The 12,479-nt window shown below is 41.0% G+C and overlaps 1 protein-coding gene across 1 annotated transcript; it reads left to right on the top strand.

Annotated features, from left to right (window-relative positions):
• Positions 1–10,839: 10,839 nt before the first annotated feature.
• Positions 10,840–11,970, top strand: LOC140242259 (histamine H2 receptor-like). Its single transcript, XM_072322004.1, has one exon. The coding sequence runs from the start codon at positions 10,840–10,842 to the stop codon at positions 11,968–11,970; it is 1,131 nt and encodes a 376-aa protein (XP_072178105.1).
• The last annotated feature ends 509 nt before the right edge of the window (positions 11,971–12,479 follow it).

Raw genomic sequence — 12,479 nt, 5'->3', positions numbered from 1 at the left:
ATCTAAAGTTCCTCATTTTAATACAACTGTCTACTAATTAAATAGTCTGACAAATTTTTCGCTTTTTCGATAAAAAGAGATCATTTTTGGTAAAGAGTTCAGCAGCATTTATCATTGGGGCGATTTGTTTCAGAGTAGATTTATTCAAGACTGCATATACACAAGTGTATATATACTCTAATTGATTTTCTTTACTTCCTGTCACCATGTTTACGATAGAACAATAGGTATTCATTGTAATTTTGTTTTTCAGAAGTAGGGAGAGCACTGACGCGACTCAACGTCAGTATCGACAGGCGTTTGACTTTACCCAGATACTGCCAGAGGCTGAATAAAGACTAGTTGTGATAGTGGAATTTCTCATAAATAAATAATGAACCATTCAAATCCTGGACATTGTTCAGGACCATTGTCAAGGTGTTAACCACACACTCCCATACACACCCATTGACCCCTTTGCAAAGTGAAATTTTGTACACAGGGTTGAAAAAAGAGCAAAGTCTGGAACTTAACTGTGAAATTAATCATGGATTTCATGAAACTTGTTTATGCTTTCATATTTAAACCACCTTCAACCAAATTGTACATTATTCAGCTATCACTCATATCAATGACAGTGTTATCTGATATATATTTTTTGAATTATTAAGAATCAAAAGTGGGAAATGTTTTTTGAAACACCTAGTATAATTGACACAAGGAGAACAATGAAGAAGAAGAAAAAGAAGAAGAAAGGAGAAGAATAAGAACATGATGATGAAGATGATGGTTGACAATAAGACATGTATGCTGACAAATGAAAAGCCGTCACATATTTTGGTGAAGCGACAACAAACGAAAAAGGAGGGGAAAAGAGGAAAAACCCTTTAAAGTTATTAATTGCACAGCTTTCATTGACTAAGAGAAAATAAAATAGGGGCTACCAGTAGCTTGTACTTATCAGTAAAACGCGACATCTGCAGAAGGAGGGGAGAGAGAGAGAGAGAAAAAAAAAGGAATAAAAACAAGTCAGGTACGGGTTAGAAAATAGGTAGGCCTACATGTACTATACCAATTATCCTAACGGCATGGGCCTGACGTTGCTCTCGTTGTGTTTACAAATCATGATACACGGACAAGACAGAAAATGATACGGTATTGCAAGAGTCAATATGGAAATCGCTGTCATCAAACTAATACTCATCATCCATTTGGGCCCATGCTATATCTCGCTTTTAAATTGATTGCTCTGCCTGATTTTTTCTCTGCCAAGTCCTGATGGATAGATGTGAAGTGCACGTCAAACTATTTTGAAGCTACCTATTGACCGATTCGGGTTCGTTGAGGGCAGCAGACATTTTATGGCACTGGGCGCAGCCATGAGCTCAAATTGCGGTGTCTCAGCCGACCCCCCCTGCTCTCCCCCACCCCACGGGCAACATGTTTATCGCGCACTTGTAAAGGTTCGCACTAAGCAAGCATTCGCGCACTCAGTACGAGATGCCCATTGGCTAAAACAACCACGCATCAGTTTTTCATTCTGCGCGCGTAAGAGGGGTGGGGAGAGAGGAGGGGGGGTCGGCTGAGACACCGCAGTAATGGCGCTGCCCATGCCAAAAATACACATAGCGCGTCACAGAATCGGTCAATACACTGCTTCAAAAATTCTTGAAATATATGTTTATACATAAATATGTATATATATATATATATAAAATAGCATACATACTTATGATACAGGCCGGCAGTGCACGACAAAAGTTATAGTGCACGCAAAATATAACGATTGCAAACGATAACCCACTATCGATTTGATATCGGTTTTTGCTCCCTCATTTTAATCATCGAGTACTTGAATCCCGCACCTTATCAACACGATTGCGCCACAACCACGATATGTTTTGCTCGATATTATCGTTATTCTCCATTCTCGCAGGCTGGCTATGCCAGCTACTTAACTGTGTGATGGGACCAGACTTTCAGCGGTAGATTTAAACATGGAAGCTGAAATGAACAGGTTCCCTACTTTTAAAGAGACTGATCTATATAAACAGTATCTTAGACAATAAGGACACAAAGGATGCCATCAAATACGCCCTTCGAATTTTGGACTCCTACTGTTCTGAAAAAAGAATCAATCCGACGGATATTACTGAGCAAGTCAACCCAAGATTTGTGCCGCTTTCTCCGTACATTCTACGCGGAAGTGCACCGTGGAAATGGGCAGCGTGTGGTGTGTACAGTATACGCTAAGCGCTCTTTGATCACGCTACGCTATGAACTTTACTACGACATTCACAACACACTCTCGGAATCCGCATGTGCAGCAATGTGGCCTGGCACGAGCCTTGTGTTTAAATCCAGTAGATCCCTAATCCTACAAAACATCATCTAGTCCTGGTCCTGGACCCACAGTGCAGTAAGTAGGGCGTCTAACGTGTTACTGTTAGTGTTACTGTTAGATGCATGGTACTGGTAGCTAGTGTTAGACCTATTGTAGGGTCAAGTGTTAACTACTGTAGCTCTGTCGCTCGTAAGTGACGTACAGTACCGTACAGTGTACGTAGATCTAGTATAAAAACGTTAGGCCAGGGCCCCTAGGGCCCTAGACCTAACCTATCGTAGGGCCTAGAAAACGTTAGATATAACCACGTAGACCCTAGACTCTATAGTTGACTTTGGATCTTCAGGATTTTGTCTACACAGGTTCAAAGAAACTGGTATTATTGCTTGTGTAGACACGTGTAACTGTTAGAAATGATCTAGGCTTATCTTGCCTGGGTATGTATGCTATTTTATATATCACATAGTGCATGACATCTTATTGCACTATAACAAGTACAAAGCACCTCCAAATTCTGAATTTGCCCTCAGGCAATTATATTCAATTCGGCCTGCGGCCTCATTGAATATAACTGGCCTTCGGGGCAAATTCAGAATTTGTCGGTGCTTATATTGTTATAGTGCATTCAGCCTCATGCACTATATATATATATATATATATATATATATATATATATATATATATATATATATGTATATATATATATATATATATATGTGTGTGTGTGTGTGTGTGTGTGTGTGTGTGTGTGTCTGTTTGTGTTTAATATTCCTTTCCCCCTTTTTCCACTTGGATTCAACATGGCAAGACTACTCGAGGTTTTTTTTTTTGCGTTATTCACTTTATGGCACGTAAAATCCAGTTGTCACAGCGCAGTCGTTACAGTTAGATTACTGCAACGTAAGTTATTTTCAAACTACCTCATGTTTTTTTGCGAAAACAAACAACAAACATACACAAAATACTCTCTCGTTTCTTGTCAGCTTAAAGCTTCATACCGTTCTCTAGGTCCCAACTGAGCAAAACTGACATTCTATGATACATCGTTCACTTGATGTGAACACACAGTAGAGGGACAGGGAAGATGTTAGTTATGCCCATTTGTCACAAATAAGTGCATATGGTCATTGCAAACGTTCCTTATTCCGAAACATACGAATTTCGTATCCCTAGATTGTCGTTAATCCGAAAATGAGGGTTCTTAAATCCGAATTATTGTGGCGTTAATCCGATAGTTTATTATTCCGAACGTTTGGTAGTCCGAAAATAAAGTACAAGTTTCATTGTTTCAAAGGTTCCTTAATCCGAAAGTGAAATAAGGCTCGTTAACCCGAAATAAAAAAAAGAAAGAAGAAGCGTACTAAATTAACTTTCGAAATTACGAATTTTCGGAATAACAAATCTTCTGAATGACGAACCTTTGAAATAATGAACTGTAACCGGCACAGGAGCAGTGTCTGTACCCACAAAGGGGAGATCACCGGTTTGAATCAAGCTCGGTGGGTACCACACCGGACAAGTCGCTAACAAAGGTGCAAGGGGTACCTGGCCGCATGAGGTAATAATCTGCGAAAAAACAATGACTACAGTGAAGAGGATATTTGGGTGAATAAGGAAGAATTTGTACTCTATCATGATGGTGATGATGTTTATCATTATCATTATTATCATCATTCTCACCGCTAGTGTAGTTATTATCTTATCATTAATATTGTCATCATAATTATCATCTCTATCATTGGCGGAGAACAAAGCAAATAAAAAAAAATGAAGAAAGAAAAGAGGACACCATGCGAGACGTTTTCCATTATGCTGGACTTTTGATGACGTGGTGTTTCGTCTGCAAATTTGGTGTGAAGGAAAAGGAACCCGACAGACGGAGCTTCCCCCCAAGCAGCTGGAGAGGTGCAGGGAGAAAGCCATGTCTACGGCTGATGGCCCCAATCACGATGGGGGTATGCGTCACTCCAAAAATGATCAGAGTCATGGTATTGCATGCGATGGATTGGTGGACAAGCCCACGGTCAATCAAACTTAGCGGTCGTGGAAACGCATTTTTAACGAACCAAGACAAGTCTTTCATGGCTATATTTTATAATACACGTCGCAAGCAACACCAATGCAGGGCAATACTATTATACCTTTCTGAAGTCATGAGGGCCCTGTGTATTCCTAGGGAAGATGTTTTCTTTAGTGTTTATGTCCATTTGTATGGTGGAGCATACTGATGATCTTGAGAGGACCTTAGTTATCTTGCTTTTATAATAGTTTTCAAGATTCAGTGTGTTCGTCATTCCAGTAGTCGATGTCACCAAGAAAATGAAATAGCCTATGAGTTTGTCTATGCATACTTATGAAATATCAATAATAGACAATTCATCCAGCGACAACAACTTATACAGTGTTATATGCCATCAACTTCTGTCAACATTTGGTTTGATTTGATTTGATCTGATTTATTGGTTCCTGCATTATTGTTGTTCATGCACATTACATCGTGTACACATATTGTTGGTACCATGGTATACATAAATTGTTTACAATGTAGTTTTGCCTCCATTGGTTTTACAATGTGTAACAAAACATATCAGCGATACAATGATTAATACAGGAGGGTTATAAATGCGTAGCAGTTGCTTCTAGCTCTTATACATAATTATATTGATAAGATATATTTCATGTATAGATTGGTTTGAAATGCAGGTCGAGAAAATAAAGAAGAAACTTGCATATAATTTGTAAATAATGAATTACTTCTTCGAAAATGATATAACCAATGGCATTAACAATTGATGAGGATGCAAACACGACTGGTCTACGTCATAACTTAGTATATGTCCCATTCAATCTTCTCTCCTCGTTTTATTGAACAAAGAATAGTGACAGCACGGAGTACCCTCCTCCTATGGTATATACTTTGCATAATGGGCGACCGATGAGGATGGGGTACATGATGGAGAGACACGCCCATATTAAGATATTGACAATGCCCACCTCATCCAATCATTCTAAAAGGTTATAAGTTGAGAAGAATTATTTCACTTTTTTCTGCAATGATTTAAAGAAGACGTAGTCACCGAATGCTAAACTGTAATCAAACTAAAACAGAGTGGATGTTCGCGCGCATTTTAATTTCGCGAAGAGCCAAGATTTGCGAAATTGACATGCACGCAAAAGTCCTTGTCTACACTATATGCATTGAATGCCAGTGACAAAGGCCGTCGGCTGCAATTCGCGAAAATTTGATACCGCGAAAATATATTCCTTTGCAGTGTAAAGAACCACCACTAAACACGCAGACGAATGGCTTTACTGATTACATTCACTGCTCTTTTGAAGAAATCCCGCCCCCTGTTTCCGGACTGCCAAAATATATGAATCTCCTATTTCGTGGGCTTTTCGCCGACTTTTTTTTTGCCTTGAAGACCCCCACCGAAACATTAAAAATATTGCTCAATACACCCCATTGGCAATGTCAGGTGAGCTCTCTTTTCAACCCCCTACTTCAAGACAGACACATTCCTCTCATCTCATGTATATATGAAGAACGATGTGACGAAAAGAATGCTCAGAAATCCCCCAAAACAACAACAACAACAACAACAACAACAACAACAACAACAACAACAACACAACAACGATGACGACAACAACAACGACGACGACGACAACATCAACGACGACGACAACAACAACAACAACAAAAACAGCAACAAAAATACTTTTTAAGGTATATGTCCGACTATCGAATCGAGAGGGAATGGGGACCAACGTGTCTTGTTTTCAACATGAATATTGTTATAATATTACATGTAAATGTTATAATAATCGTGAATGAGGAATGAGCTTTCAAAACTCGCAGATATTTGAAACCGGGATTTGGTAAGTTATCACAATATCGTATTACCTCCGATATACATTTCTCAGGAGTCCAAAGAGAAAGAGAGAGAGAGAGAGAGAGAGAGAGAGAGAGAGAGAGAAAGAAGACAAGGTACATATTTTTGAAAAAAAAGATATGTGCGGTTGAAAAGCCGAACACGGCGCTTGTCTTTTATTGTTATTGCTATTTTTCTTTTTACAATTCTTTGGTCTAATGACGTCTTGCCAAAGATGCCCCTTTAGGGAACATGCATGTGATTTCGTCTACCCCTGGAGTTCGGGGGGGGGGGAGGGGGAGGAACATTGATTGTAAGGGGTCACGTAGCCGTCAAATTCAATGGAAGTCGAGAAAGGTTATCTCGACTCCTCACAACTCAACATTTTGATTAAAAAAAATATCACAGCATTTAATTCACTTTGAAACGTGTGGTAGGAAGGTAATAAAAAAGGTGTGCATTATTTTTGTAAATGCCATACAGGTCAATTTTTTGATGGAAAATCAGGCTCCGGTTGACATTCATGAAACTCTTTAGACGTGACGAGCGTGTTCCGCTAGACTGGGTGAGCCGAGGGACTCGGGGCGCGCGGCAGGCTGTGACGTGTCCGGTTTCACGGTCTCTGCTTCCACAGGAGCCAACTCTGGCCTATACCATCATGCATAATAGTAACCTCTTCCAGGAAGTAGCAACTTAATTGAAAGTACATGAATGACTGCAGTAGCAACGAGTGCATAGACATTGGTCTGTTATTCTATAGATGTATATTGCAGGACATGATGTTGTTGCGTGTCAACAAGAAAATATACCTAACAGCTTTAAGCAAAGATTGGAGAGAATTCCACTTTAACAGTTAAACTTCGCGATAAATAGAACTTTCGTCTCGGAGACCTGATAAACTCGTATTTACGTCGAAAGAAAAATAGTCATGATTTGTTTTTATAATCATCACCGCGCTTTATTCCCACTCGACATAATGGCCAATTAGACGCAATGATTCTTTTTTTTTTTTTCATTTTCATTCATTTATTTTTTATATTAGTTTCTACCAGAAATACATAAATATTTTACAGAAGGTGAATACATAAATTACATCACAATACATATTAGAGACAAGTTTACAGAATATTCTAAGCTGTCGATGAATACAGCTTTCCTCCCGGATGTGTTTGTATAATTAATGCATGTTGGCAGATATGCAATATGTATGTATATTAAATCTGTTCATGATTCATTTTTATTACTATCACCGCTCTGAGTACAAGTACTTCCAATCCTCGATCATGAAATTTAATGGTCAATTAGTTAATAGACCCACAGATTGTTAATAAATACCGCTTTCCGATCGGATGCGTTTTTATATGCCGTTACGTGTTGGTGAGTGTGCAGTTACGTACACAAGCATACACATTTTTTGATTAATCATCGAAACATGATTTATTCTGATTAACTTCACCTCTCCGAGTACGCCCAATCACATTACTGATTAATTGCCATTAAAAGAAATAAGACCAGCCTATTGTCGATAAAGACTGCTTTCCGATCGGATCTGTGGTTATGAAAGGTCGTTGCATGTTGGCGGAGGTGCAGTACAAAATTTCTTTCAACCAGACTCGGGCGCCCAGAGTATGAAGTCCGCATTTAATGAAAGTGTTCTAATCCATCAGAAGGAATCTGCGTCATAATGCCTCTACAAAATATCTGTATCAAGAAGGTTCGCCAACTCACTGCGGATGACATTACCGGAACAGAAAGTTGCTTCACTTGAGGATTAGTGAAAGGACCGTGCGCACGAGCGAGCAACATTTTAGGTAAGTCGCAGCTTCTTGAAAAGGAGTGTGCGTGCCAGTGTATGAATCAAGGCAAGTCATTCACACGGCTGTTGCTGCTTCACTCCAGAAGGTGATAAATAACACTGTGTCATTGTCTCTATTTATACCATGCATGACGACAAAGTGTTACCTTGATTGGATACACCACTCTTTATAGAAAACGGTCCAGGGATGTTCCTGCGCAAGCGCGGGAGTTTGACGGTGACCGCTTCGGCTCTGATCTTGTCCTGCAGTACTCATCCGAATTCTAGTTGGTATAACAGTGCAAGGCAACACACCGTAGTAGAAGTACGCTTCAGTATTCCGCTGGAATATCTCACTGCGTTCATATACTACATGCTGTGGATCGTTTAACTCTTGACTCTGCCTATGACCTGCTTTTATCAGGGGAACACACCCAATGACTCTGTGGAGAGATGGATATGTGACGTTCATACAGGTATATTGTTTGCAATTGTATGCCTGTCACTTCAGATGACTGGATCTTATTGTTTTCATGGTTGCACATTATTAGTCATGCGGAAATCATATACAGTGAAGAAACTGACTCGGTGGTGCACTGGAAGAATGTGTTGAGTTCAGCTGATTCATTGCACGAAAGCCACGAAATTTTCTATAGGCAACAGCTAGGCATGGGACCAACTCGTTGGAATTTGAGGCAAACTGTGTTATATACTTTTCAAAAGACTTCTTAGCAGACACGCGATGTTACGGTAAAACAGTGTCATTTTGGCATCCAGTCATCTAAAGTAGGCCTACCTGATCTCGACACGACAACGAGGCTTACATACATGAGCAGCGAATCGATGATTATTGCACTTCAATAAATGAACTGGCCTGACCTGCAAATTAAGTGACGGATACTCGCGGCTTATAACTCTCCTTTTTGTATTGTCGCGTGCCCCTGATAAATTTAGATCGCGCCGACCGGTGAGTCAGTGAGGCTGTCCTTCTCGACTACGTATTCGAAGCTCCTACCGCAAGTTGCCATAGACACGGACTCGGTGACGCCGCAAACTTTTGACTTCGTTTATGGAGGGGTGCACGAGGCGAGAAAAGGGGTTACACAATCTCACGAACTGTACGAGAAAATATTGCTACCTTCAAGAGTCGAGGGGAATATCCGCTGAGGATTTTCACGGAGCTACAATGAATTGAAATACAGCTGCTCAAGCTTCAACTCTCAAAGTAAAAAAGTACGTATTGTACAACACGCACATTATTTACACGGTTCTAGGACAATAGGGCCTAACCCAGTGGACAATAATATTACCCCTGACCGTGACCGTGACTGTGACCGTGACCCTAATCCTAATCCTGAACCTAATCCTAAACGTAACCCAAATTCTAACCCCATACCTAACCCTATAAGCTCTAATTCTATCACTAACCAGTATATAGCCGTTGGGTGATTGTCCTCGAGGGGTAGTTTTCCTGATACGTATTTATACATAACTTTAACACTTTTACCTTAGTCCCATTCGTTTTGGTTAATGCGCAATGTCACTAACACTCACATACGTTTACGGCAATTTGTTAGCCCCCCCCCCCCCCCTTCCCCATAACTTGTGTTGTAGTTGCTGATCGGCGAACTCACTGTAGACATGGTAGAGCGCTATAGAAAGCTGATAATTGAGCTCGACGAGTTGTTGAGTCAATATACTGGACTGAGTTCCCCATCAGCATGGTGTGAACACAGCTTACTGCCACTATGTCCGCCTAATACGATGCGACATAATGACCACGTGTTTCTCTTTTCTACTTTTGTGAACTGTAGGGAAAGCGTTATAAAAATTGAACCGAAAAATGCTGATAGAATGGTCATGCAATATGAATCCCTCCACGAACAGACTTCAAGTGCGACGGGCGGGATATCCATTCCGGATGTATCTATTATCATTGCACGGAGTAACTTCCGTCTCCTTTAGAGGCTCGACTGATTTGGACTCGGGTGGGAACTTTGATGACCGCTTCGAAAGGATCTAAATTAATTACGCTTTCCTTCAAACGATTTAAGAAAAAAAAACAATGTTAGGAGGACACGCAGTACAGATCTCGATATCATCCGACGAGTAGAGGATTTCTTCCGCTATGTAGAATAAGATGCGACAGGAGATTGCTGATGAGAATGACAGTGAATTGAAAGCCCTATGTATGTATGGGTACTGTTGGATAATATTTTCTTTCTTTCCTTTTTCATGCAGCATTGCAGCTGGCTGGTATATCACATATAGGAATTATTGATTCATGTCTTCCATTTTCCGACTCTTTCCCCGTGTCAATGTAAGCCGGAATGTTTAAACCCTAAAATTATGTCGCATTCACATTATCACTCCCATGTCAAAATTGCTATTAGAGCAACTGCTTGTGTGCAGCATGTGGTTACTTGTCCTCATTTTATCATACACATAAAATGATGTGAGAAGAATCTTCTGTACCCCCGAGTATTAATAGTCATTCTCTTTGGTTATCCTTTAGTTTGGTCTTTAGTTGTACCCGTGCTCCTCATCCTGTTCTCACACTAGACTTTTGTTGGGACCTACATTCAACAAGCTTTGCTTTTTAGTAGGTTCCATCGTATTTCTCTTTGCATTCTTTTACTTTGATTGAAAATGACACATCGACCGCTATGTACTATGTTTGTATTTCTATTTCTTTTTGTATATATTCAAGCTGGACATTCTGTATTATTATGTTTTGTTATATTTTATGTATTTTCCATCTAGAAATACAAGAATAAAATTGAAAAATGGAAATATTTTCACATTTTATGCACGCTTCATCTTACAGGGCCAGCTTGTTTGCCGATATGGAGACCGAACCGATGGAGTACAATGCCACGGACTACACGACTGGTCTCGTGACACCTCTGTACTTGGCCCTCATTTTCACCTTTCACATACCTCTGTGGATTCTCAACGTGGGCGGGAACTCGCTGGTAATCTTTGCCGTTTGGCGGGAAAGGAGCCTCCGCCTGCCGACGTACAAGCTGGTCTTCGCTCTCGCCGTAGCGGACATCGCTCTTCCGTTGCTCGCGTACCCTCTCTCCATCTACGCCGTGGTCGTGGAAAACCAGTACACGTGTTCGAACGGCACAAGGAGCTATTTCTTTTTCCTGACTTACACGTGCGCCGCGGCGTCGTTCTTCCACATCATGGCGATTACGTTTGAGAGATACATCGGAGTCACAAGTCCTCTGAGCTATTACAAGACAGTCACCCATCGGCGAATTGTTTTCACCGTCGCTTTCATCTGGCTGTTGAGTTTTTGCCTGGGAATCTTGTCGTTGCCGATCGGGCGTGACGATCCCCTGAAACCCGTGTGTCGGTCGCCCGGACAATCGTCTCGCTTCACGTTCCTGGTCGTCATTCTTTGCATGATAGGGATGGTTGTCATCACCTTCGTTTACCTGAAAATCTATCTCATTGCCAAGAAACACTGGAAAGTCATGCTCATCGAGCGCGAGAAAGCGGCCACGCTCAGCAGCGCTAAGAAGGCCGAGGCGGACGAAAACGGCAACGACGACGACGCCCAGCTGAAGGCGACGAAGACCATCGGCATCATCGTCGTTTTCTTCGCCTGTTGCTGGTTGCCAATGGCAGCGAGATACCTGTGTGAGGGCGTTCGTGACTCAATCGAGCTCAGTACCACCTCGTGGATTATCATCAAGCGCACCTCGGAAACGTTTGGACTTCTCAACGGTGCCATCAATCCTATCGTGTACGCGCATCAGAACCCGCACTTCAGGCGCGCCTTCAAGGCGGCCTTCAAGACAATGTTTGCGAGTCTCGTATGTTTCAGAGCCAAAAACTGGAGGAAAGGCTCGCTAGCATATCTCAAGGACCAACCAGCTGCGTCTGTTATGCGTGAAACTGTTTCAGCCTCGGAAGGCTTATCGCCATGTAAATTTCATGTACTCAGCGAGGATACTTACGTATAAGTTCATTATTTTGTGACGGAACAAAATGTTTAATGCTTTGATTGCGTTTATATGTAATCAGTTTCACTATTCCGAAATCGCAACTGACTTTGATACATTCCAAACGTAAGGTAATATTTTCAATGGATGTTTTGCCCATGTCAACGACTGAAAGCCTTTTTCGAGAGATGAATAAGGTAGTATGTCGTCAGCGCGTTTGCATGTTATTCGGGTTTTTGCATTGTTATACATACATCTGCTGACGTACCGAAGAATGCGGTGGTTACGACATAGAAGACATCGCGTCGACGTGCTTGAAATATGACATGTGACCATTTTTGACTGTACTTGTCAAGAGCATGGAAGCAAGAGAACAATTTTATATCCTAGTTTTATTAAATGTTTAATTTCGATGCCACTATCAATGTGGTGCATTTCTACTCCGCGCTCTGAGATATACCGTGATATTTCGTTCCTCCAAGACACACACAAAAACAAGGCCTAATGAAATGTGTGCTATATCTGTACGA

The sequence above is a fragment of the Diadema setosum genome, chromosome 19 (genome assembly GCF_964275005.1).
Source record: "Diadema setosum chromosome 19, eeDiaSeto1, whole genome shotgun sequence".
Lineage (NCBI taxonomy): Eukaryota > Metazoa > Echinodermata > Echinoidea > Diadematoida > Diadematidae > Diadema > Diadema setosum.
This window is presented reverse-complemented; position numbering and strand designations above follow the sequence as displayed.

Coding starts and splice junctions, on each gene's coding strand:
- LOC140242259 (XM_072322004.1), top strand. CDS start 10,840: ATGGAGACCGAACCGATGGAGTACAATGCCACGGACTACACGACTGGT.